This window comes from Callithrix jacchus, chromosome 16 (assembly GCF_049354715.1).
Source record: "Callithrix jacchus isolate 240 chromosome 16, calJac240_pri, whole genome shotgun sequence".
In the NCBI taxonomy this organism is placed as follows: domain Eukaryota; kingdom Metazoa; phylum Chordata; class Mammalia; order Primates; family Cebidae; genus Callithrix; species Callithrix jacchus.
The window spans coordinates 58,678,953-58,706,292 of NC_133517.1; the positions used below are offsets into that span (position 1 = coordinate 58,678,953).

Genomic DNA, 27,340 nt, shown 5'->3' on the forward strand with positions numbered 1-27,340 from the left:
GCAGCAGGAGCTGGGCAAATCTGGGGAGGTGCAGGAGAGATGACAGGGTGGAGCCAAAGGGGAGGCAGTGGAGGTGGAGGGAAGTTCCCAGAAGGAGTTGTATTTAGAGAAAGATCATATGGATGGAAAGCAAACACCTGGGCACAGAGCCACCTTCATGTCACTTAAAGTGTGGGGGCAATAGAGGGAGAGCGTTACAGCAGCATGCTAGAAAGTGGGTCATCTTTTCGTTTTTTGGAGACAGGGTCTTGCTCTGTTGCCCAGGCTGGAGTGTAGTGGTGCAGTCATAGCTCACTGCAGCCTTGACCTCCTGGGCTCAGGTAATCCTCCCACCTCAGCCTCCCGAGTAGTTGAGATTACAGGCACACACTACCACCCCATGCTAATTTTTGCATTTTTGGTAGAGATGGGGTTTCACTATATTGCCCAGGCTGGTCTTGAACCTCTGGACTCAAGCAATCTGCCCACCTTGGCCTCCCAAGCTGGGATTACAGGCGTGAGTCACCACACCTGGCGAAGAGTTGTCTTGAACTCACTGTGTCATTGGTGGCTTTGAGGTCATGCATGTAGAAAATTCAAAGAAAGCTCAAGACCCAGAGAAGCAGAGCAAGATGCAAAGGTGAGAAGCGCAATTGGAAGAGGTGCTGGCTTGCTCAGTGCAGTGTCAGGGTGGCCACCTGGAGTAAGGTCTCTATGCTGGGCCCCTGGACGCTCCCTGGCTTAGCCCAGTCCCGGCTCTGCCACAGAGGGGATACATGTGTGGACACCTTTTACACAGAACCGAATGAGAAATTGACTAGATTAAGGTAAGGTAAAAGAAGTGAAAAGAGAGCCAGGGTGGGCCCAGAGGTCTTGTGATGTGTAGAGGTCTGATGGAAGAGGGTTAGCCAGCAGGAGGCTGGCAGAAACCTAGAGAGACAGGGTGGAGAAAAGAGGGGAAGGGAAAAGGGGTGAAGGCCAGGGCTGGGGTGGGTGAAGGGGTTGGCTGGTTATTTGGGAAATGTGAGCAGATAATGGATCAGAGAGCCGAGACATAGTAGTGGTCTGAAGATGAAACAGGATGGAAAGACTGAGCAGCTTGTTCTCAGTCGTACAGGAGGAAATGGAAGGGAACTGCTTGGAGGAGCTGAAAGTGAAAGCCCACAGCCACCATTGCTTCACTCTTAAGGTGTGGGGATGGGCACGACAGACACAGCAGAGCCCAGGATGCCACAGCAGCTCACAGCCATGCAGGGGTGCAAAGGTGGGAGCCACACTTGACACCCACCCCCCCAAGCATGCCCCTTTGCCTGCAGATCCTCAGAGGTGATCTCAGTCTGTAATTAGGGGTGCAGAGCCCCGTGGGTGCCCTAGAAGGAGGAGAGTAAGTGGGGGGAGTGGTGCCTCTAGATTGTGCGCTTCCCCCTCATGTGCCCTCGTCAGGCCTCAGCCCTGTGCCCGCTGACAGCTCTGCTTTCACAGCTGGTTTTGTCCTTGGGAAGGCCTCACCAGGTGCCAGACATTCCTCATGGACATCTGACTGGGATTCCCCGCAGCCTCACCAAAGCTGCCTCAGGGATGCACTTGTGCCAGTTCCAGGAGCCCACGTCCACCAGCCTTCCAGGGAGGGCCATGGGCAGCCATGTCCAGTTCTTCCCACTGACCTGAGGCCCGATGAAAGGGTCTTGGCCTTGCCATCTGCCCCAACATAGTGTTCAGGGGGCCTGACAAGGTAGAGGGGGGAGTCCAGCCCTTTGCCCTTTTCTGGGGGCTCCATGCTTTTGTCCCTGTGGCCTGCCTTTGTCACTGGCACTGATTTTAGGGACATAACTCTGAGTCTGGACACAGACCACATGCCCAGGCCACGTGCTAATGGAGAGAACATGGCTGGGTGAAGCACAAATAAATCACACCTTATCTTGTTTGCATGTCTTCTCTGAGAACCACAGAGTAAAAGACGCAGGCTATGTGGGTGAGGAGGCATTCTGGGCTAGTTCAGCTAGTTCTTTGTTTTCTGGGGACTGAGAAGGGAAATGGTTTATCCACAGACATAGAGTGACTTAGGGTCAACACTGGGACCAGACCTGGCCTCCTAGGGACTCGTGGTATGGTGTTTCTGACCTACTCTCCTCTGACCTCTCCAGGGGCTGTGTGAAATGCCTCTTCAGCCCACCTCTGGATTCATGTGATACATTTCACGTGCCACCCCTTTGATTTTATCCTGCTTCATCTGCTCACGATCGATGTACGGAAGCAGGGAGGTGTTTGGTTTTGCTTCGTTTTTCCTTGCCTGCCATCCTGCTCTGCAGCCCTCTCACCTGGGGCCCAGCGCAGTGCCGTAAAGTCCCTGAGAATCTTCAACTCCACCTCTCCCAGCCTGTAGAAACTCAGGGTTTGGAGGGTAATGGACTGATGAGGTTGGGGGAAATGTTTTGCTTGGCACTGCAGGTTCCATGGTCAGAATCTCCAGGAGAAAGTTGGGCGTGGTGGGCGTGTGCCTGTAGTTCCAGCTACTCAGGAAGCTGATGAGGGAGGATCACTTGAGCCCAGGAGTTTGAGGCTGCAGTGAGCCATGATTGCGCCACTGCACACCAGCCTGGGTGACAAAGTGAGAACCAGTCTCTAAACAAAAACAAAAAACAAAAAAATTCCAGGAGGCCCGTGCTCTGTGTGGCCGAGACGTCCTCCACCTTGAACTTGGTTCTCTGTGCACTTTCATCCATTCCCTTTAGAACCCTGAAGATCAGATACAGAGAGTTTCCTGTGATTCTGTGGAGTTGAGCAGACCCAGCCTTGGAGGGTCTGAAAAGGCTGGGGTGCCACACACATAAAGCACAAAGCTTCCTCTCTGCAAAGGCACAAACAGAACAGAGGCGGAGAGGAAGAAGCCTGAAGAGATGTTAGCTCTTGCTGATCTGATGACATCACCACCTGGGGCCATGGCTTGGGTCAAAGCTTTCATCAGAGACACAGGGCAAAGCCGTGTGCCGTCATTCCAGGACCAGTTTTCCTGCAAAGGCCAATCATAAGAGGAGGAGCAGCTCACGAAGCTCTAGCCCTCCGCGGGTGACCTCCATGAGTTTGGGTTTATGGGAAGGATGCTCAGCCTGGCCTGGTCTGGTGGGAGTTGCATCGTGAGGCAGCTCCTCTTTCTTGGCATCCGATTCCTTATCTGTAAAACAAGGGGCCTGGACCTCAGCATCCCTCAGCCTTTCTCCGGATCCTGAAGTCTGGGTCCCTGTTGTCAGAACATTGGATCCACAGGGATGTGCTCTTCCCAGTTTACCCCTCACAGCTCAGCTCAGCTTTTGCCCTTTCCTTAGTGGTTCCTCTTGATCCCCTCCCGAGAATTTTCAGGATGGAGTGGCAGATTTGAGGGTTAGGAGGGGGCCTGGACATTGTGGACAGAGTCAGGAGCAGCTCCATGCTCTGGGGCCAGCCGATTCCCTCTGAGCCTCAGGCGCCATGCTGTGAAATTTGGAGGCCACAGGTGCCTGGCATGGAGCTGCCTTGGACCAGGATGACCATGAACGTCCAGGCAAAGCTGTGTCTGGCCAGGGCATGGAAGGGTGTGGGCATGTCAGAGATACATTGCAGCCCTGCCTGGCACTGACCCATCTTCATGACCATCTTCTGAAGCTTCTCCCCAGATCTAGGACCCGTGGGGACAGAGCTGTGGTGAGGGTGGGCTCTGAGTGTGGGCAGTGGTGGTGGGTCTGGGCCAAATGCCTCTGAGGCAGGAGGCACACAGATGGGAGGGGGGAGGAGGCAAGCTGGAGGTGGGCATGGGGTCAGCAGAGACAGGTAGGGGCAGGCGTGGGCAGAGGCAAGAGGGCAGGCAGATGCAGCCTGGGGAAGAGGGAGGGAGAGGGATGCAGACAGCAAGGCCAGGAGGAGACAGGCAGGAAGAATCAGAGGGGCAATGGCAGCCTCTAACCAAGGGAAGAGGGGCAGGCACAGGGTGGGACAGGTGGATACCCAGCTGGTCCCAGGCACACCCACAGAGCAGGAGAGCAGGCAGAGAAGTCGCTGGAGCCCAGGGCAGGCCTGGTCCTGCTTCCTAGCCCTGGGCCTGTGGCTGGGGTTTTCCATGCCTGCCAGGCTGGGGCTCTCTTTTTTGTCAGGAGTGTGTCACTGGCAGTATGCCCTAGAAGGTGCTGGCAGGAGGGGACCCATTGGGCCGTCCTGGAGTGTGTCACTGGCAGTATGCCCTAGAAGGTGCTGGCAGGAGGGGACCCATTGGGCTGTCCTGGGAGTGTGTCTCACAGGCCACCCACACAAAAGCTCCCCCACCTTGTCACTCTCACTGCCTCTCTCTCTGTCTCTCAGTCTCACTGCCTCTGTTTCTCTCTGTGTGTCTCTTGCTGTCTCTCTCTTTCTCTTGCTGTCTCTGCTTCTCTCTCTCTGTGTCTCTCTTGCTGTTTGTCTCTGTCTTTCTCTTGCTGTCTCTGCTTCTCTCTCTCCTTCTGTCTCTCTCTTGATGTCTCCCTTTTGCTGTCTCCGCTTCTCTCTCTCCATCTGTCTCTCTCTCACTGTCTCTCTTGCTGTCTCTGCTTCTCTCTCTCCATCTGTCTCTCTCTTTATGTCTCTCTCCCTCTCGCTGTCTCCGCTTCTCTCTCTTCATCTGTCTCTCTCTCACTGTCTCTCTCTTGCTGTCTCTGCTTCTCTCTCTCCATGTCTCTCTTTCACTGTCTCTCTCACTGTCTCTGCTTCTCTCTCTCCATCTGTCTCTCTCTCACTGTCTCTCTCTTGCTGTCATTGCTTCTCTCTCTCTCTCTCTCTCTCTGTCCCTCCAAGGCCAGCCCCCCACTATGGAAACACAAATGCACTCACACACAAATGCACACAGGGCGCATGTACCTAATGGTTTCACACAGTGAACACTGCAGCCCTGCACACACATGCAGGACACACGGAGTACGCTGGGAGTGCTCACATGCCGGTGCAGCTATGCGGCCATGCCTTGACTGTTCTGGGAGAGCCTCGGGGTGAGGGGCATGGCTGGCGGGTGCAGAGTTGCCATGCCCTCCCCATTCCTTCGCCATTTGTAGTAACTTCTGGAGCTGCTAATGAGCAGACCCAGCTCCTCTGGGGCTCTAGGTACGGCTCCCATTGCTGCAAGTCCCCACCCCAGTCCCACTGTCCAGCTCTGAGCTCCTTCCATCCCGCCCCTGCTGCTTTGTTTGAAGTCTCTTTCTAAGAAGAATCAAAGTCATTCTGAGCTGTGCTTGGCTCCAGCAGCCTCCTCTTCCACAGGAGGGAGGGCTGGGGAAGATTGAAGAGCCCGATGTCCCATACCCTTGTCAGTGGGTGGCTTGGGAACAGATCAGAAGCTAGGAAGGTGGAGACAGGTGAAGTTGTTGAAGCTGCTCTGCCTGGGGGTGGGGCAGAGGCTCCTCCAGAAAAGGAATTAGTGATGCTCATGGAGCCCTAATGGGTAAAGCTGGACTGATTCATAAGATCCTTTCCTGGCACAATCCTTGCTCAGAGACCTCAAGGGCATGGCCTGCTCAGAAGGCGGGAAGCTCCCTGTTCCTGGGGGGATCCAAAAAGAGCCACTGCACCAGGGTTGTGGGGAGAAGAAAGGGTTGCTTTGGGCAGGGAGGTTCCCAGCTGGCTTTGGGTGCTGTGGTGCTCCTGGTTCAATGCGCAAGAGACCTCGCTGCACTCAGAAGAGGGAGGAGATGTTCTGCCCCAGCCCAGCAGGCAGCAGCCAGGAGCGTGCAGGGCCCTTGACCCACACTGCTGCTGCCTGGGATCAAATGCTGGCTCTGTCACCTACCTGCCCTGTGATTTTGCATAAGGGGCTTTATCTCTCTCTGCCTTATTTCCTTATTTATTCCAAAGGAAAAAAACAAACAAACAATAGCCATAAGAATTGCTGCTTTATGGGGCAGTGAGAAGGATTCAATTAACTGATGTGTTTGCAAAGTGAATTGAAAGGTGGTTGTCACATAGTAAGTACCATGTGAGCTCAGTTTCTGTGTCTCAGGCACTGTACTGGACATTTTAAATTTTGTTCTATTCCATCTTGATCAGAATTCTGAGAGGTAGGTGATTATTTTATAATTGAGGAAGCTGAGACTCAGAAGGATGCTGGGGCCATAAAGGTCACAGCAGCAAGTGGATGGGAGAGTCAGTCTCTTGACTGCTGGCTATCTGAGTAGACCCATCCTCCCCTCTCACCATCACCACTACCTCCTCCATCATCACCATCACCACCATAGCTACTACTGTCACCACCATCACATCACCACCATCACTATCACCATCACCATCATCACCATCACCATCACCACCACCATGACCAACACAGCCATCACCACCTCCATCACCATGACTGCCACCACAATCATCAACACCACCACCATCATCACCACATCACCACCACCACCACCACCACTATCACTACCACCATCACCATCACCACCATCACCACCACCACCACCATCATCACTATCACCACCATCACCATCACCATCACCTCCATCACTATCAAGCCATCTCTATGAGAAGAGAAAGACATGAGAATCTGATGGGGTCTGCAAGGCCCAGGCTGGGGCAGAAGGCCTCTTATTGCAACTGGAATAGAAATAGTCCTTCTGGGGATTCCAAAGGTGACATTTCTCATTGGTGATCATTGGTTACAGCAGCGAGCAGAAACCCAAGTAGTGTGCTGAGCAGGCCAGAGCGGAGTGCAATGGGAAAGGCTCCATCACCTTAGTCAGACCTGGCCTTGAGCCCTGCCTCTACTACCGCCCTGGAGGTCACTTCTCTTTGAGTCTCAGTGTGTTTGTGTCGCTGGGAATGTCAGAATCCTTCAGGAAGGCTGTTGAGAGAAATGGAATCTACTGACTTTCTGGGCTTCAGGAGGGCAGAGGCTCTTGTCCTCTTGTCCTTTCTGTTTCCTGTGGCCTCCCTAGCATCCAGGTAGTGACCATGTCCCAGAAGATGGTGGAAACCTAGGATGTGCTCATGCCCTCGCTCCTCTGCTCCCTAGTGAGGCCATCAGCCTAATGATCATAACCTCCTAACAGAACATGAGCATCTCACGCTCACGATGGTGCCTTCCCTCTGTCTCGCACACACTCTCCTGTGGTCAGACACCCTTGCACCATCCTCCCTGCCCCTCATCTGCCATGTGACAGTCACAGCCACCATCTCTACCAAACTACCACATTCTGCCCATTTAAGGAGTTCTCTCTTTTTTTTTCTTTTGAGATGGAGCCTCACTGAGTCGCCCAGGCTAGAGTGCAGTGTGGTGATCCCGGCTCACCGCAACCTCTGCCTCCCAGGGGTTCAAGTGATCTTCCCACCTCAGCCTCCCAAGTAGCTGGGACTACAGGCATGTACCACATTTCCAGCTAACTTTTTGTATTTTTACTAGAGATGGGGTTTCACCATGTTAGCCAGGATGGTCTTGATCTCCTGACCTCATGATCCGCCTGCCTCAGCCTCTCAAAGTGCTGGGATTACAGACGTGAACCACCACGCCTGGCAATTTAAGTGGTTCTTAAGGGTCCCTATACACTTGCTCAACAGATGGATCATTCTGTCTCACTCTGGTCTTTGGTTTACCCTCCCTGTTGGCCATCTCTGCAGGGCACACTGTCATGCAAAGATGGGAGACTGGGTGTCAGGCAAACTGGGGCTGGAATCCGGGTGTTAATGAGGTCTGTTATGTTGGGGCAGCCACTTACTCTTGTGAGTGTTCATCTTCCCCTCAGAGAAAATCAGAAGGGCTGCTGAAGGTCCTGGTGTGTGAATGTGCTTGCTGAATCTAGGGATTTGGTAACATGTATTTGCTTTTTCTTTTCCTTCTTATACTTCCACTGCCTTAATTTCAATTATTGGGAGGTATTTTTCAACACTGTTGAGCTCCTTAGAATAATGAGCTTGTTGGTTTCAAGGTGAACCAGGTAACAGTCAGTCCACTTGTTCTCTCAGGACACCCCAATTTTGAAGTAGAGGAATTATCATCTTGCTAATTTTTGTGGTGAAAATAATTTTTAAATCATTAAAGAGGGAGTCTCTTCTAAAAATTTTTTTAAGAGAGAGAGATCGGTTGTGGAAGCATTTGGGAGTATGAGTGTTTGCCTTTAGTTTCCCAAAAGAGCTCCCTCAGGAGTCATTATTGGAGGATGGGGTTAGACGTTCAGACCATCTCTGAAACTAGGAGTCAGGGGAAGAGTCTGGGTTTGACACAGGTGCCGTCCCTGCTGTCTCCCATTGCTGCCCAGCCATTCTCCCTGAACCTGCTCCAATGGGGCCCTCGCCGCGTCATTCAGGGCACTAATACCCTGTAGGATGACGACCCTCACTATAAATGCTGCCCCTTCTTTTTTTGAGACAGGGTCTTGCTCTGTCACCCAGGTTGGAGTGCAGTGGAGCAGTCGCAGCTCACTGTAGCCTCTGCCTCCTGGGTTCAAGTGATTCTCTGCCTCAGCCTCCTGAGTAGTTGGGACTACTGCCACACAGGAGCACACCTGGCTAGTTTTGGTATGTTTTTTGGTAGAGTTAGAGTTTTGCCATGTTGGCCAGGCTGGTCTCAAACTCTTAGCCTCAAGTGATTCACCTGCCTTGGCCTCCCAAAGTGCTGGGATTACAGGCGTAAGCCACCGGGCACAGCCTGTCCCCCTTTTTATTTAACATTTAAGAATTGGTGCTGTGGACTGCTTGCTCCCTGCTGCATAAAACACTCCCTCCACATGCCCTGCAGACCTCCCTCTCCCTGGTTCTCCTCCCACCTCACTGGCCCCCCCTTCTCAGTCTCCTTTGCCGGCCACTCCTCATCCCTCACATTTCAATATTGGAGGCTGCAGGCCTCCAATATTGAAGATTTCCTGATTTGCAGACCTCTCTCCTCTCTCTATATATATTGCTGAACAATCTCACTCACTCCCGATGCTTTAAACGCTATTCCTGCTTCAGCGACTTCCAAATGGAAAGCCTCAACTTGGCCCCATGCCTTGAGATCTGAAAGCCGGGCTTAAGATCCTGATGCTTGCTGAGCACCTATAGGGCATCTCACATGGGAAATGTTCGCCACTGGACTCGTTCTATGGCTCCCGCATTCCAGCCGTGCAGGGCAGAGCATTCATTTTCTCAGACACTCCACATGTAATCTACCATCAGAGCCTGCTCAGTCTGCTTTCAGGATAGATTCAGGGACTGGCTATCTCTCCTCTCCTCCACCCCCACCACATCGTACAAACTACCACTGTTCCTTCCCCTGGACCACAGTGGTGGCCTTCTGGCTGGTCTCTGCCTCCATTCCTTCCCTGTCACTGCCAGGCCCTCACCCTGCTGCAGAGTGACACGTCTTACTAGGGTCCGTCAGCCCCAACCCCAGCCTCTGGCCCCTTCCATCTCATCTCACCATTGCTCTTCCCTTTGCAGATCATCCTAGCCATGTGTCCCCACTCTTACCTCCAGGTCCTTTCCCAAACCTCCCAATCGCCCCTTCCCCCAGTGCAGTCATCCCACACCTCCAGCCACCTGCTGTGCCACCCTGTCTTCTATCCCTGCGTTAGTGCTTCCTCACTACTGCCCCCACCTGCTATCATCACACACGTCTTGGAGACCCTAGTGCCTTATTTGATCAATTTCCATCTTTTCTATTGGATGGCAGCTCCCTGAGGACACAGAGCTTGTCATTTTGCCATTATTTTATGCCCAGGATCAGATCAGTGCCAGGTGCATACTGGGTATTCATTAAACGTGGAGTGAAGGGAGGTTTGGTCTTGGAAGGTCTGTTGGCTCTCTTGCAAAAAGGCTGCAAGTGTTCTGCTGCTCCTGAGCTCCCCTTCACCTCCATACCCTCCCCAACCTCTCCTAGAGAAAGCTCTGCACGGTCTCTGGTGACACCTACTGGTGCTTGGTTTTGGGCCATTCCCTGGGAGGGAAGGTAGGTCCAAGGAACCCTTGGGCCATTTGAAGTCGTGGATGATGGCTGGCACCCAGAGTCCCTATTGGACAGGTAGCACTCATACCTAGTAATGACCATGAGCAGCGCCTGCATTGCTCTGAATTCCAAACTTGCCTTGGGCCACGAGGCTCTCTGTGGCATGCATGGCATTTTCACATTCCTTTCCTGCCCCTCTACTCCTGCCACTCTAGATGTGGGGCTTGGCCCCTCCTCACCCCAGTGATAAGTGAAGCTCCTCCAGGGTGTTTGCCCTGCTCTTCCCATGGCTGGACTGTTCTCCTTCTTAGCCCTCAGCTCAGGTGTCACTCACTTTAGAACTTTTTCCCAGACCAGCTTGTCTGTTCAGTGTCCCCACTGCCAAAGCCCCATCACGTCGCAGGCATACTTCGTCTGTGGCACAGGCTGCACACTATGGCCAGCTTGCCTCTCAGTCGGCTTCTGTGTTGCTCTCTGCCTCCTTCACTAGCACGAGAGCACCAGGAAGGCAGCAGCCACTTGCCTGTGTGTTCACGTGTTTACACTTGTTTCTTGTGCTGGGACATATGTGCCAGGCGCTTGGCAAATACGTGTTGTTTAAATGAAGGAATAAGTAAGTGAGCACTTATTAGATACCAAATTTCATGTTCAGTACTTCCCATCCACTGCCCATCTTATTTTAACCTTTAGGACAACTGTGGATGGAAGGGGGCAGGACTTTTGTCCCTGTTTTTGAGTTTGGAAACGGACACAGGAGCGGTAACTGACATGAAAGAGGTGAGGTCTGTCTGGCCCCAGAGCTTCCTCCCATTGACCTGGGGGCTCGACGTTCTTTCCTCTGGTCTGGTCCCGTTTTTGCTTCTCTGTACACTGGTGCACAGCTCACACTTGGCTGAAAGAGGAGAGATGGCCCTGGCAGACCCTCAGCTCGTTACTGTTTCTTGTGCCTCATCAGTCTCCAAACAAAAACAACTGTATCCCCAACTCCCATCAGGAAGGGCCCAGCTGTGCCAGAGCCCACCCTTCATTCCTCGTGCTGCATCTTTCTGAGACAGGGACAAGGAGGGGACGGAGGGAGGCGGCCCTGATCTCCTGGGCTAGTGTTTGCAGCTGTCGGCAGGTCCAGGGGGATTTTCCTTTCTAGCAATATTTTGTCTACTGCATATTTTACAGACTTCCTATGAAACACTCATATAAACGTTCTCACAAAACATGTGGCACCCTGACCATGCCATCTCTCTAGGCTAAAATATCTGGGAGATGTGGATTGACCAGCCAGAGGATCTGGGTCTTCTGGAGAGGGAGCTGGTGCTGATGCACTCTGGCGTAGAGGAGAAATGCAAGCCAGGAATCTCCAGAAAGTTCCGGAACAGGTGGTGGAGGTGGAACTGGGCCTAAAAACCCAATGTCTGGATGCTGGGTTGCCTTCATTCACATGGTGCACACCATGGCTCTGAGATGTGGTTAATAACAATTCCCCTCCCCCTTTCAACCACTAGGAAAGTTACTTGTTTATCTATAAAATACGGATAATATTATCTGCCCTGCAGACAATGGGAAGGATTAAATGAGAGCCTATGGGTAATGCTGACACAATATATCCATTCAGCGATTGGCTGGTTATTATCCTATTACAGCCAAGGTACTTTCCAGTGCTGAGATTGTGGATGGTGGTTCAGAGCTCAGATGCCCACATCTGACTCCCTAGGCTCAGTTCCTGCCTGTGCTACTTGTTAGCTGTGTGATGTCGGGTAAATGACTTAACCTCTCCGAGCCTTGGCTTCTCATTGCGTAAGCCAATGAATCCTATAGGTACAGAGTGAGGAAGACCCTTCTACAAGTCAAGACTGTTCAAAGGCCAAATGGACCACTGGAGAAAGTAGCAAGCTGACTGTCTGCTGGTGCAGACTTTGGAGACAGATAGGCTTGAATCTCTATTGGCTGGGTGAACTGAGGCAGTTGACCTGACCCTTGGAGAGACTGCATCATGCAGTGGCCAGGAACTGGATGCTGGAGCCATCATGCTGACATTGCCACCTGCTAGCTGTGTGGCCTTGGGCAGTGGACTAACTTCTTTATGCCTTTCTTTGTACAGAAAGAAGTCAGTCCCCCTTTCTTTCTCTCTGTATATAATAGCACCTATCTCGTAAAGCTGCGGTGAGGATTCAGTTAAATGTGTTAATGTATTCAGCATGCTTGGACAGCGTCTGCTGCCCAGCAAGCCACCTACATGTGTCTGCTGCTTATGGAGATAACTACATCCCTCCAGCAGAGCAGCCAAGAGGCTCAGAAACAATCCACATGGCATTCCCAGTGCAGGACCTAGCCATGCGGGCACTCGGTCCCTGGGAGCCATTACAGTTGTAATCCTTATTAACATGACCCCTGGGCCCTGGGCCTGGCATGTGTCTGTTGCTTATCTGAAATGGGGATGTGTGGAGAATTCCTTGGCTGGCCTCAGAGCAGCAGAGGAAGTGGATCTTGTGTCTGCTGGGCATCTGCTTAAGCTCTTCCCTCCTCTGCCTCCTCCCCCTCCCACTTGGACATCATACATCTTGTCTGTGGTTAGCTGCACTCAGCAGTGGCTGCTGCATGGTGATGGATGAGCCGTGATTGCTTCCTGTCTGGTATCCAGTGGGGCTGCCCTGGCATCCTTCCCTTGTTTCTACCAGTCCTGCTGTTCTCCTAACATGGGGTCACCATATCTCTTCCTAGATGCTAGATTCAGTTAGGAATTTATTCAAATACAGATACATTTCTCCTATCTGATGAGTTTCTTATCTTGGACTTAGTTTTTATATCTGTGTAATGGGAACAAAATCTACCTTCTAGGATGGTTGTTGTGAGTTCAATCCAAAGCCAGATGATTGACACACACTGGGTGCTCAATAATTGCATGCACCCTCCTTTCCCAGCTGGAAAAACTCTTTGCCAAGAGCCAGGGGATGACAAGGCTGTGTGTTCTGCAGACAGAACCGTGGGTGCATCAACATAGTGCACAAGGACATCAGTCACCATGTAGTGTAAGCCCTTCTCCTCCCCTAATGGACAAACAGATGCCCCCTTTTGTCCCTTGGTAAGCTGAGGCCAAATAAATGTACGTGTTTTTTCAGAAAGATTGCAGTAAATTCCTGGTGTTTTCCCTTAGAGCAGCAGCTCTGATCAATCAGAAGGTGAGATGGAACTCATGCTGTGTGAAGAGATAACCTTTTTCCTCTTTAGAAGTCTAGAATGTTCCACGTGCCTAGAGAGTGAAGGAAAATGATTGCCAATTGGTACACAGTAAATGGACTTTAAGGAAGCAGTGTCTTTGTCATTAGACATTTTCATTTTTGTGTTTTCATGTTTTCAAAAAGGAAAATCAACCAGTGAACCAGACAAATTAAATATACATTTTTAACTCCTGAGAAATTATCCTTGTCCCTAGTTTAGAACTACTTCTTATGCTGCTCCTGAAGGATTACCTGGGAATTCCATATTTATTGGGATAGAGAAGGTAAATCAGTCTGCATTTCTTTTACCAAGGAAAGAATACACCAGTTCTCACCACCCTTATTAATTGTCCTAAGACATCCAGAAAGAGAATCTGACCTTCCAGTTGGTTACCCTGGCATATCAGTGAGGCTCACAGGAAGGAAATGCATGCAAATTTGGAATGCACTCAGCTGCAAGTAAAGAAAACCTGTATACAGTGGCTTAAACAAATGGAAGTATTTTTTGTTGTTGTTTTGTTCTTTTAATCTTATGCTTCTCACCTAGGATTGGAATTGCTGGCTTGATTATTCTTCCATTCTCCTAGAGTGTCCTCCAAACATTGTTTCACATTCAAAGGGGGAAGAAGGGAAAATAAACTCACCACCCCATCCACCTATCTATTCCCTTACATTAAGAAAACCAAAAGCTTTTTTAAGCCATTTTTTCCTTCATCCACAGCAAACTTTCATTATTTGTCTCTCACACTGGGACCCAAGGAAGGGCTCCCTACCCAGGCTGGGATAAATGGAAACAAAGCCCTGGGGTTGTTGAAGGCTGAGCAGAGTCTCTAAGATCCAGGAGGAGGAGGCTTGGGAAGCGTGGAGACACGTTGACTCCCAGTAGCACTGATCCTTTCTTGTGCTCACGTGTTTGGAGTCTGTTCCTGTCGTCAGCCCTGCAGTGCCCTAAGGCAGGGACGAGGACGTCTCTATCACCCACTTCTGTGACCTTAGAGCTGGCTCAATGCTTGGAACACATCTGGAGCTCAGTAAGGAATTGCATTTGAATAAATGAGTGAATGGAGGAATAAGCAGATCATTCTCCAAGATATGGGGATATCTTGGCCAAAAGGAAATGCAAAATGGCTTCTAATTATAGGCTAAGAGGAGCCATGGATGCTAACCCTATCTCCCTGCCAAGCAGGTGGACCCCGAGGGCCCTGGCATCCCTGGGAAGCCTGGCTGGAGGGGTATTTTGGAAGCCATTTGTTCTGACTTAACCAACTCAACTGTAAATCGCCCCCTGAGCCTGGTGAATGTGTGAGGCTTAGTGGTGGCCCCACAGGGAATTTGTGGGTTGTTTTGAGAAAGATTCCTTAAAGCAATTTGAGAAAGTTCTGTATCTTTGAGTAGAATCTTCATCATTTCTGTGTTCGTGGTTCTCCCCTTGGGAAATTTGCAGAGATGTGACTCAATGGAGCAGCTACCCTGAGCACCAGCCACCAGCCTCCAGAGATGTGCTCATCATCAAAGACAGAGAGAACCTTCGGAGTCAACTCATCTGAAATTTTAAACTCATTAAAATGACACGAAATTCCCAGCCTGTCTCTCTGGCAGGCTGCCAAGCTTAAAGTAATTGATCGTCACCCCACAGCTGCCGCTGTCCTGGGTAGAGCTGTCTAAATATTGTGCTGCGCCTGCACCAGTTCCTGTATGTAGTGCTAGACAGACAGCTTGGTGCTGTTTCCAAAATAACCCCTTCCATGATGCTTGTCAGACCTGGTGGTGCCTTTGAGGATAAACATTAAAAATACCTCCTCCCAAATCAGGAAAGATCTCATTTGTTTCCCTCACTGCTGATAGAGAAAGGCGTCTCAAACTGGTCCTGTGCTGAGACATTTATAACCCTCAATTATGAGAAGAGGCCATTGTATATAGAACTGATGGGGTGGTGGAGCTGCCGAATGATAATGTGATCATAGTAATAATGTGATAACCAAATTGGTTCATGGGCAGGGCTGGGTCTTCAGGGAGGTAAGTGAGGTGCTTTGGGTGCTAAATTTAAGAGAATTACAGAACCTCCATACCCTAGTCTCAGTGCTGTTTTGGGCTTAATCTTACCCAATTCTCAAAGCAGCCCTGTGACAAATGTGTGCATTTTAAGGTCTCCCATGCCACAGGCGCCCACGCTAAGACACACAGATTTAGAGACTTCGCCAAGCCATGGAGGTGGGTGGCAGTGCAGTCAGCATGGACCCAGCCCATCAAAACTCAAAGTTAGTGCTCCTTCTGGAACTGTTAGAGGGACTGAAAGAATTCCGTTCTCTTCCAACTTTTTATTTATTCATTTTTGAGACAGAGTCTTGTTCTGTCACCCAGGCTGGTGTACAGTAGCGCAATCTCAGCTCACTGCAACCTCTGCCTCGCGGGCTCAAGCGATTCTCCTGCCTCAGCCTCCTGAATAGCTGGGGTTACAGGTGGATGCCAACATGCCCAGCTTATTTTTGTATTATTAGTAGAGCCGAGGTTTCACTATGTTGGCCGGGCTGATCTCGAACTCCTGACCTCAGGTGACCCGCCTACCTTGGCTTCCCAAAATACAGATGTGAACCACCATGCCTGGCCTTCTTCCAACTTTTTAAAAGTGAGGATTCATGAAGACTCTAAGATATTTTTGTAATATTGTATAATAACTTTTTATGTATGACTTAATTACTTTTGTATAACTGAGTTTTCCTTTTTGGAATTTGCCTTTTTATGGAATTGTACCTGAAGCTCCATCAGATGATTTATGAGACCTCTTTCTGATCTGTCCTGGCACACAGTTTCCATCTCATTGACATCCTACTGACTTGGAGGTTTCATGTATATGTGCATGCCTTCCAAAATGAGGTTCCCTCTACCTGTATCACCTTTCAGTCTTTTGTCTGTCTGGCTAAATCTTACTGTTCTTTCAAAAAGAATCTTTCCAAGAAAGCTTCTCTGTCTTCTTGAGTTAGATTAGGTATTGTATCTGTGTCCTGAACCCCCCAGCAGCGGGCACCTGTATCTATCACTTACTCCACTGTGTTGATAATATTGATGTCTGTGTCTGGCTTCCTTGGACAAGGCCGTGAATTCATTGTAGACAGGGACAAAGCCTTGTTCATGTTTCATCCCAGTGCAGAACACAGTATTTGCCGAGCTGATGCTTAACAAATACACGGGAAAATGAAAACCTAAGTGAGTGCGGAGCCGCCAGCTGCCCCTGCATCTTCTCCACCTCACATGCTGCATGGCGGGTTGGGGTCTCGTGTGCTGTCATATTTCACAGAGTGACGATGGGTCACATTTTCTCATCAGTCTCTGTTTCCTCTTACTTTCCTCAGACGTGCTCTGCCCTAGTGTTCGTGTAGAAGGAGATCGCTTTAAGCACACCAATGGAGGAACCAAGGAAATCACAGGTAAGGGAAAAACAGCAACCACGCATGCCTGCTTCCGTGTGCAATGTGCTGGGCCTGAGCGTGACCCTGGTCAGTTCAGAGGCAGCCTCACTGACCCTGTGTTTGTTCCCATCTTTCACCAGAGTCCTGATAAAATGGTTTGAATCGTGCAGGTGGCAGCTCTCATCAAAGAACCATCCAACAGGAAAGAACATACATTCACATTTTTCATTTGGCAGGCTGTGGATATTCTATAGGAGTCACTCAATAATGCATGAGAATGAATGAGTTTGTAAAGGGGCTGGTGAATGAGTAAGCAAATGATTGGCAAAGTGAGCAAACGACTGAATGAATAAATGTGTTTTGGAGTGAAAGCGAGAGTGAATCAGAGTTATAAATATATGAGTGAATCAATGGGTGAGAGAACAAAGAGACACGTGACTGCAGACCCAGCAGCAAAAAGAAATACCACAGAGTCTCGCCAAAGGCTGTCAGGCAGATGACAGATAGAAGGCTGTGAGCATGCGGGGATGGCTGAGGCTGCTCCCCACCATCCCAATCGATAACCTGAACATGGGGATCCAGGCCTTCCTGTGTCTGGGCACCCTGCTCAGCACTTTAAATATATATGGCAAAGAAGTGTTTTTCTCTCCCAACTCCCAACCAGGAAGCCACTGCAGGACAGCAGCTGCTCTTCTTGCCAATGCCCCTGGGTTGGGTGTCCCTCCGCTCCATCCTGCATCATCTTGTGTCCAATTCTAAGCACTTCTGTGTCCCCGTCCTAGCAGGGAGCCTTGTGAGGTCAGAACGAGGTGTTTGGGAGGCACTGTTGAGACCCTGCTTGCATCCCAGGGACTGCGCCATGTCAGTGTGCTCTGCTGACTTAAAGATGGCAGCATCTGCATCTTGTGCCTGGGGGATTTTTCTGGAATGGTGGAAGGCTGCTCTGCCTATGTGCACAGTGGGGAAAATGTGCCAGGGAGTGAACACCCCTCAGGAGCAGCCCTTAACCAGTGATCCTTGGAGCAGAAATACCCCAGTGCTACTCCTTCTTGAGTGGGAAGATTCTGAGGTCCATGTTTGACCCCATTTCCCAGAGTTTCCTAGGGGCAGTTGTCCGCCAGGGTAACTGGCCTCATGCCATACTCTATCAGCTGCTCTCTTTTCCTGACTCCTGCCCCTACTCCCTGCTCAAGCACCTCCGCAATAAACTACTAGCACTTTCAGAGGCAACCAACAAAGACAGTGACATTCTTCAGGTGGGACACCTGGTGTGTAGCTGGTGCTCAATGGGTTGCCATCACTGTCAGCATTTATCTGTCTAATACGTGAGATAAAGGCGATTTTCATCTTCACTCTGTTAATTTCCTTGAAATAAGTATATTCATGTGTGAGCTACTAGGTCGGTGCAAAAATAATTGTGCAAAACTTTCATAGCAAACCCGCAATTACTTTTGTACCAACCCAATACGTTGCCCAAGGTGTGAAACTTCTGGGCAGTTTGTCTTCAACGTTCCCGCTTGTTGCCTTGGTAATCCCCAGCGAGGCTCTGGCTCTCGGATAATCTATTTTCTATCCGCTGGAGTGTGAACGTGTCTGCCCAGCTCTTCCCTGAGACCTCTCTCACTGACATCTGCCTTCAAAGCCAAGTCTTACCTTGCTGCGTTATCTACCTGTGGCTTTGGGAGCCGTGGGTCCTTCACAGCAGCCTTCCCCGTGTAATTCATTACCAAACACACATATCCATAGAGAGGAATCATCATGACAGTAATAACAAATGCCTCCCTAGCATTTGCTATGTGCCCGTGGGTCTGCATGAATTTCCCCATCCACCCTCACAGCATATGAGATGCAGTCCTCTGTATTTTATATGAAATGCACTGTTGAACATTTTACAGTTGGGAAAAACTGAGGCACAGAGAGATTGAGCCATTTGCCTGAGTTTGTGGTGGAATCAGGATTTGCATTCCGATCACCATTCAGCAAAGTCCACGTTTGTCACTGTTTTGCCACATCGAGTGGCCAATCTGGGAGCTTGGACTGTACAATATGGATTTCTAGGTAACTGATTCAACAGAGAGAAGAAATGAAACTCATATGTGTCTTAAAAATCAGGCAAACTTCCCCAGACCGCCAAAAGTTAGTCTCTTTTCCTGCCATAAGAAGGGGGAAATAGGCTATATTGTAATGTAAATTCAGAACTCTTCCCCTATAGACTGTCCGCCCCCAGACAGGCCGCCCAAGAGAGGGGACACAGCACTTTTCCTGTCATTGCATCTACTTGGTGGCTGGAAGAGTTAAAAATACATATTGCACTTCCTTTGCTGCCGTCAGGCCCATCCAGACCACTATTGCCTCTCCTCTGGAGTGTGGTAGCATCTCTGTAACCAGCATGTCAGTCTCCAGCACTGCCTTCTTCCTTCCGCTTCATCAAGTGGTGTCTTTCTAAAACCTGGATTCCTTGGCTTCTAGAATCTAGTCCATGCTTCCTACTTTACAGGAGAGGTTCTGCCTCTGTCCTAGCTTACTCACGAGTCTATTGGAATGCTTGCTGGCCCTCAAAGATGCAGTGCTCCCCTTGGCTATGATGTGTCCTCTCTGTGGTGTGCCCATCCCCACCTCATTCTCACAGTGAACTCCTATTCATCCCCCAAAGCCCAACTCAACAGTCACCTCTAGGAAACTGCTTGACGCCCCCAGGGTGATTAGTGGCTCTTTTAGTATTTTATTCTATTCTGAGAACTCTAATCCGAAGGCATTATAATTATTTGCTTCCCTGTCTACTTCCCCTGCAAGCATATGAGCTGTTTGAGAGCATTTGTTATGCTTGGGCATTTTTCTATGTGTCTTAAGAATAGAGAACGGCTGGGTACAGTGGCTCGTACCTGTAATCCCAGCACTTTGGGAGGCCGAGGCGGGTGGATCACAAGGGCAACAGATCGAGACCATCCTGGCTAACATGGACTGACAGATGGATGGGAGAAGGAAGAAAAGAAAGGAGGGAGAAAGCAAGGGTAGAAGGAAGGAAGGCAGACAGACAAATGAACAAATGAATCTGCCTGCATCATCTGTGACTCAGAATGAATCTAAAGCTTTTTTGGTCATTTTATAGACTGAAGAATAGCAATTATTTTCTACTTACGCATAATTCTGGCTGGGCAAAGTGGCTCATGCCTATAATCCTAGTGCTTTTGGAAGCCAAGGCAGGTGAATTGCTTGAACCCAGGAGTTCAAAACCAGCCTGGGAAACATAGTGAAACCCTGTCTCTACAAAAAATACATATACAAAAATTAGCCAAGTATGGTGGTACATGCCCTATCTCTGTAAAAAATACACATGAAAAAAATTAGGGCTGAGGTGGGAGGATCACTTAAGCCCAGGAGGAAGAGGTTGCAGTGAGCTGAGATCACACCATGGCACTCCAGCCCGAGGGACAGAACAGGACCCTATTTCAAATAAATAAATAGATAAATAAACAAACAAATAAATAAATAACTGATTCTTGCAGGCAAGATTCAGGAGTGTGTGTGTGTGCGTGTGTGCGTGTGTGTGCGTGTGTGCGTGCGTGTGCGCGCGCATGTGTGTGTGCGCGCACATGTTCACTTGCACATGAAAATGCGGAACTTTGAACAGATTTCTTAGTCTATGACATATGTGGAGGATCCTTCCAAAGAGTCTGTTTGGTGACTGGGACCTTCTATTATGGACCCTCCTGTGTCAGTCCACAGCCAGAGTCCTGAAGCCTCCCCTCCCTCTTTGGAGCCTCCCTGGAAAAGAAATCACAGTGCTAGCTGGACATCCTTCAGTCTGCAGAGCAGATACACCCTGTTGGTACAGCTCTGAATGCACAGAAAACATGCTTTATCTACTGTCCCCTCTAATTATAACTGCCCCCAAAAACCTACTCCAGCCATGCTCCGGCTGAAGAGGGAGTTATGGAGAGATGGAGCCTCAGATTTGCCAGTTTAAAAGCCATTGGCTAATAGGGACAGCTTTTCTATTCTGGAAAAAAGGCACTCGCTAAAAGCCTCACCTCCAGGCTTTCCCATAAATGACTCTGGCTATTTTTAGGGTGTATCTGGGCTGAATCTGTGAGCATGAGGATGAAAACAGATGCAGGAGATTGGAGGCATAGGTCTTAGATGGCCCTGCTGCTCAGCCAGCAAGCCTTGGGCCAATCTCTTGACATCTCTGAGCCTCAGTTTCCTCACCTATGTAACAGTGGGTCCTTCAGAATGTCTTCAAGAGTCCCTCTCAGATCTGATAACCAAATATTCTGCAAATTCTAGCCAATAAAAGTGTTACACAACTTTTCTAGAAGTTCAGCTACTTGGTGCTTAAAGCATGTGTTAGGCATGTGTGGGTCTCAAATTTGGCCACAGACATCCTGGATTTCTCTCTCTTTCCACTTGGGCCCCCCATCCAGATAATCACCAAGTCCCGTCCATGGCACCTTCTAAACAGCTCTCCAGTTCAAGTGTTTCTTCCAGCCCTCCCCCTCACCTCCCCTCATCTCACCTCCCCTCCTCTGCTGGTCTTCTTGCCCTCCATCCCCTGCCACCAGAATAACCTTGGAAAATAGAAACCAGATGGTATTTCTCCCGCACTTTAAAGCCCTTAGTGGCTCCTCATTGCCTGAAGAAAGAAACCCAAACTCCCTGATGCGGCTGACAGCCTGCCCCATTCCCAGCCAGTGTGCCCTCACCATGGGTCCTGACATCCCACAGCAGCCCAGATTCCTGTTGATTGCAATCTCAGCAGACCACACAGCATCTAACACATAGGAGGCCCTTAATAGCAGGCTATGAATTCCTTCAGTCTCTTCTTCTCTCTTTCCACAAACAACCCACAAACGTTCAAACAGGAACAGCAAAAGCAGCAGGCATTTTAAGGATGGAGAAACAGATCAAATCATCCCTTTCCTCAAAGAGCTCTCCATCTACTGAAGGAGTCAGCCACATAAGCTGCTGCCTGTATCTCGCCTAGACCCATCTAGACTCCAAGAGGAACTAAGGCAGCCTGGGGGGTTAGCAGAATTCCATGCAGGTCGACATTTGCCGGATGAGGTGAGGAGCTCACAGTAGGCGCCTGGCATAGCAGGTGCAGCCAGTGATCTGGGCCATCGCCATGTTCTCCTGACACCACGTGGTCCAGTGGCCTCCCTGGCTTCAGCGAGGTGTCCCGTCTATTTTGCATGAAACAATTGCTTTTTTATCTCAGAGTGCCTTGCATCGCAGCCCGCTTTCCTCAGGAACATTTGTTATTCTCCTTCTCAGCCCTTATTTATTTGGGGCAATTTATCTTTTTTTTTTTTTTTGGTGCCCTTTGCTGCCACCCAGTTAATTCCTTCTTGTTCTGAGTTTTGCTGTGTTCAACTCTTTGTTTTTGTTCACTGAAACCGATCAAAGTGGAAACAGAAAGTAGAGCGTAGGCTTGGTTTTTGAAAACAAGTGTATTTCATATATTCTCTCCGATATGTCTGCTGAGGGGAAATGAAGATGAAGGTGTCAATTTTTAGTGGCATTTGATGGTCTGTGGAGTAGAAGAGACGCTCATTTTGCAGTTCCCAGCCCTCACCTTTCCCAGAGTGGGCCCTTCTCCCTCCCTCTTATCCCTCAGTGAGTGTGTGGGGGCTGCTGAGGCTACCTGTGAGCCTCCTCTGAGTAAGAGCCCCCACTCCCCATGAGCCTCCAGGGAACTCACCTCCATGGGATTCTTCAAGCGGCTGCGCAGATGACAAATGGAGGTTTAAGAGGCTGAGGACTTGCCCCGAAGCCGTGGAGCTGCTGAGTCTGAGAACAGGGAAGGGAACCCCGGTGTGGCCGACTGCGGTGCTCTCCTCCCTCCAAGTCACAGCCTGCTTCCGCTCCCTCAATGAAACTGGCCGATGCTTTTCTTCAGCAGTGACCCCCTCCCCCAGCTCCCACCTCAACAACTCCCAGGTGCCGTCTGAGCCCCTAAGGGTGACAACCTCGAAAGGCACATCCTCACCCTTGCATCACTGAGGAGGAGGCCACCAGGACGCCTCCTGCCTCTGGCCAGGGCTGGGACAACTTTTGAACCTAGAATGGGCTGTCCTCAACACCTGTTTCACTATTCCGCCTTCCTGTGAAACAACATCTGATCCTAAGCAGGCTTTCTGTTCTAAGCAGGCTGTGTTCCCCTCACCTTGGCGCCAGTTTCTTGTAACCCTGGAGCTCCAGGGCCCTCCAGGTCTTTGTGGCCAAGCTCCCCCATTCAGAGGCACCAGCCCATCCCACTACGGGGGCTCCTTAGGCTCTAGGACCTTCCAGACACAGGGCCACAGTACAGGGGCTGCCCGGTGGGTTGTCAAAGGCCCCTTGTATGGGGCTAAGTCAGTTTCAGCAGCTGCTCGTCACTGGGCCTGTTTGGGAGCCCAGAGCTGTGGGGACTTTTGAGGCTTCTGTCCCCAGGCAATGCTGAGACTGCAGCCGCTGGGGCATTGCTTCCCTGCTCAGGTGGACTGGGGGCTGTGCCAACAGCAGTGCCTGGGGGTGGGGCAGATGAGGGAGAGGGATTCAGCGAATGTTTTCACTGGCATTCAGCAGGCATTCAGTGAATGTTTCACAGTTGACTGGCTTCACCCAACTTAGGATCTCTTGGGGATACTCCCCAGGACTCCCTCCCTGCTAGGGGTGGCAGCCACTCCCAGCCATGCACTCTGGAGGCCTGGTCCTTATAACTGGAGTGAGTGAGGTGGGGCCCTGGGGTGGTGGTGGCAGAGCTATTGTCAGGGGACCAAGCTTCACTTGGCTCAACAGGTTCCCATTGTGGTCCCCAGGTGGGGACAGTGGGGTTGACTGAGCAGGCCCTGGGTTCTGGCTTTCCCCCAGGTACTTAATCCCATCATCACTCTTGGGTCTCATGACAGCCCTGCAATAGATTATTCTCTCCATTTTTCTAGTTACAGAAACAGGCTCAACAAAACCAGATAACTTCCTCAGTCTCCCAGCTGGAACTCTGTGTGGGAGCAGAGTGCCTTGGGCTGCGTTAAACCTTGTAAATGCCCAGTGTGCATTGTGCCTTTACCTGGGATTAATCCCATGCCTTCGAATAGGAACCACGGCTGTTCTGTTAACTCACACCTCCCAGCATACTGAACACCGCATAAAACTGCACATTCAAATTAACAGTTACACAATAAATGCAGTTTGACTGGAGCTTTTTCCAGCCATGGCAAAAATTGGAGAAAATATGATCAACAGTTTTTGGTGCTAAAAATGCAACAGATGATCAGATCGCACCCATTCTCCCAGTTTACAGATGAGGAGACTGATGTCCAGAAAGGAAGTGACTCAACTGGGATCACAGGATGTTGGTGTCAGGGAGACCCACCCACCTCTTCATGCCGCATGTTTGTCTAGAGCTTGTGAGGGTTTAGGGGAGTGATCATGCTCTCATTCAGGGTGACGGATCCATTAGAGCACCCAGCATTTAGTGAGCACCTGCAGTATTTCAGGCTGTTCCTACACATTTTCTCATTTAAAACTCAGAGTGATTTTCCAAGACATGAATGTCTAATAGTAGAGCCGGAGTGTATTGACCCTAGCAGACAGGCAGACACTGTGCAGGGCCATTGCCTGTCCAGGCCTGATCATGACTGGTTGTTCTTTTCTTTTCTTTCTTTATTTTTTTGCAACGGAGTCTCTCTCTCTCACCCAGGCTGGAGTGCTGTGGTGCGATCTTGGCTCACTGCAACCTCCACTTCCCAAGTCCAAGCAATTCTCCTGCCTCAGCCTCCCCAGTAGCTGGGATTACAGACACCCACCACCACGCCTGGCTAATTTTTGTATTTTTAGTAGAGACCGGGTTTCACCATGTTGGCCAGGCTGGTCTTGACCTCCTGACTTTGAGTGATCCACCCACCTTGGCTTCCCACAGTGCTGGGATTACACACATGAGCTACTGTCCTCCTCCAACTGGTTATTCTTAATGTTCTGTTTGATGGGTGAAGACTCCAGGTCCAGGCAGATTGAGTAAATTACCTGAGAGCTGACAGGGAGAGAAAGTTGGGAACAGGGATTTGCATGTAAATTGTTATCATTGCCCTTACTTGTCTACTACTTTGTGCTACTGTTATCCCAATTTTATAAAACTGCAGGGGAAACAAGCTCAGAGAGGTTGGGCTCATGCTTAAGGCCACACAGCTCACTAGTGGGACTCACTCAGGAGTATCCGACCCACATGATGCGTGTACTCTCCTCCATACAGTCTCTCCCAGGTACCAAGACTGCGTTAAGCTCAAAGTGAGGCCCTGTGTTTAGTTTGACAAATCTCGGGCCTGCAGGTCCCGAGGATGGGGAATACGGTGGCGAACTCAGCAAGTTGGGCCCTGTCCTCAAGCAGCTGGCAGGTGAGGGAAGCTGGCCTCACTCAGCCTGTGCCCTGTGGCAGTCTCTCAGCTGGGTCAACACGTACACCACAGGGGACCTCGGTTGTAGGAGTGTGGGTGCCTGCTCCCTCTTACAAATCAGCCGTCTCCAGAGATGCTGAATCACTCACATTAGTGTGTATAAACAAGCACGGTTTGGAGGGGTGCTTTTTCCATCCGTAATAAGGCTTCTGAATGCTGTTCCCATCTTAAAGACCCAACATTATTTAACATGATATCATGAATTCCATTAAATAGCTGGTATGTGACATGCTATTTAAAAATGACATAAAAGCAGCTCTTAGTCATTTTCTGAGAACTTGCCAACCACAAGGCACGGGGCTGGGAATGGTCCAATCCAGAAAGCGCAGGGCTCCAATCCCAGAGCAACCTTGCCCTGCTTAGAACCCCTCCCAGACCACCGCGGGCCAGAACAGGCCTCTGCCTTGTAGCTTTCTCCCAGAGTACCTTCCCTGTCGCCTCAGCCCGGCTCCTCTCTAGTGCTGCCCTGCTCCCTGACCATGCCTGAAATCGTACTGCATGCTTACACTGTCCATTTCGTTATTTTCCGGCCTCCCCTCCAGTTCTCCCGGAGCCAGGATTTTGTGTTGGTGCCTGCTGCAACCCTGCTCACAGGGTTGGGCATATTGCAAACTCTCACAAAGATCTGCTGAATAAATACATGGTGTCTATAAACAGAACTTAGCGTTAGAGGATGGTACAGTTGTGATGAGAGAGCAGTGAATAGAAAAAGTGCTTTGTTGGTGATTTGCTGTATGTCAGGTACTGTGGGAAGAACTCTGTATCATTTCATTTAAGTCTCACAGCAATGAGGTACATTCTAAAGCAATCACCTTTTTACAGATGAAAAAAAAAAACCAGTGGTCAGAGATATCAGGCAACCTGCCTGGGGCCACCCAGCAAAGACATGGTGGTTAGGATCACAACCCAGACCGCTCCAGTTCTAACACTCAAACTCTGCGTCAGTGCTACCTGCTTCCCTCCCCGACATTTCTTACACAGTACGTGGCATGGACCTGGTTTTCAAAAGCATGTACTGAAGGAATAGATAATCTTTTTGGGCAGAATTTAGTGGTAAAAGAGGCTAAGAGACTTTCATCATGATGGTAGATAGGTTCATTTTCTGTTTTGTTTTCTTTTTTCAGTTGTGCCTTAGAATGTTGGGGACAGTAAGGAACTCTTCCGAAAGTCTCCTAGGATAGGTGCCAGTACTGAGAAGTATATAATTTCTGGGGTTGCACAGATGAGTTCAGTCTGCTGCCTGCCTTCAGCAGGCTTCCCTGGACCTGCTGGGAGCTTTCCCCAGTGTCTGAGAGAGGAAGCTTCAGGCGAGGGTTGGGATGCATTGTCTTCAGACCCCTCTGAGAACCTGGTGTGCAAAAGGATCCGATTGCGGGGGAATGTGGACAAGCATGTGCTGCTGGTCATGGGGAATAACTCGTAAAAAGACACCCACCGTGTGAATTTGTCATCATACGCTGAGTGTCGCATATTAGGGTCTCACACGGTTGCCACAGACACCCATCCAGTAGGCATCATAGGCATCCGTGCCCTCCTTCCACAGTGAAGTACCTGAGACTCTTGTGGGTTATGTGACTTGCCCAGTGTCACATACACGTGGCTGCTCAGGATCAAACACCCAGCCTCACCCTTGACCCTCACCCAAGCCCAAAGCCCCTGCTTTTTCCATTACTTTACATTGACAATGCATATAAGGGCCTCTCAGAGGGAAATTAAACTGAACTAAGGAAAAACAAAGCAAAGCAGAATCCTTTCAAATGATGCAGTGTCATGAAGACAGCGTATTCCTCGCTGATGTTTCTCTCTTTAAAATCATGAAACTCAAAAGCTGCCAAACCATTACCCAAGCAAAGTCCAAATGCAAGGCAAAAATGCGGCTGCAGGAAGGAAAGCCCCCTGTGGCTGTTTGCCTACAGAGCCAGCCTGCATGCACGAAGTGCACACATCTAGGCTTTGTGAACACCAAGGCCCTGCAGCTCTCACACAGCCGGGACACCTTCCACGTGTCTCACGCTTAAGCACATGCACACACATTCTCTTGAGAAAGCAGTGTTCGTATTCGCCTGCACCTTTCTCGTGGAGTTGAAGCTGAAGCTGTATATGTCATTACTCAGGTGCTTGTGTTTTCTCTCTGAATATGCACTCGAACAATGCCCTCCGCTTCTGTTCTCCCGGGGTGGGATGGGCAGGCTGCCTTTGCAGAGAGTGGTTGTGATTTTACTTTGTCTTTTAGACTCTTCCTTCTCCAAACTTACTCCCAGCTTTTCTCTTTGAACAGGTTTTGACCTGATGGATTTGTTCAGTGTGAAGGAAATCTTGGGGAAGAGAGAGAACGGAGCACACAGTTCCTATGTACGGATGGGATCTTTCCCTGTGGTGCAAAGTACTGAGTGAGTGGCCACTTCT

The 27,340-nt window shown here is 49.9% G+C and overlaps 1 protein-coding gene across 1 annotated transcript in view; it reads left to right on the forward strand.

Moving 5' to 3' along the window:
• COL22A1 (collagen type XXII alpha 1 chain) overlaps positions 1–27,340 on the forward strand; it is a 332,005-nt gene that overhangs the window by 52,513 nt on the left and 252,152 nt on the right. Inside the window, exons 4-5 of the mRNA XM_008983195.5 lie at positions 16,446–16,520; positions 27,213–27,324. Of these exons, the coding sequence (XP_008981443.1) occupies positions 16,446–16,520; positions 27,213–27,324 (187 nt within the window). The remainder of the gene's footprint in view (positions 1–16,445; positions 16,521–27,212; positions 27,325–27,340) is intronic.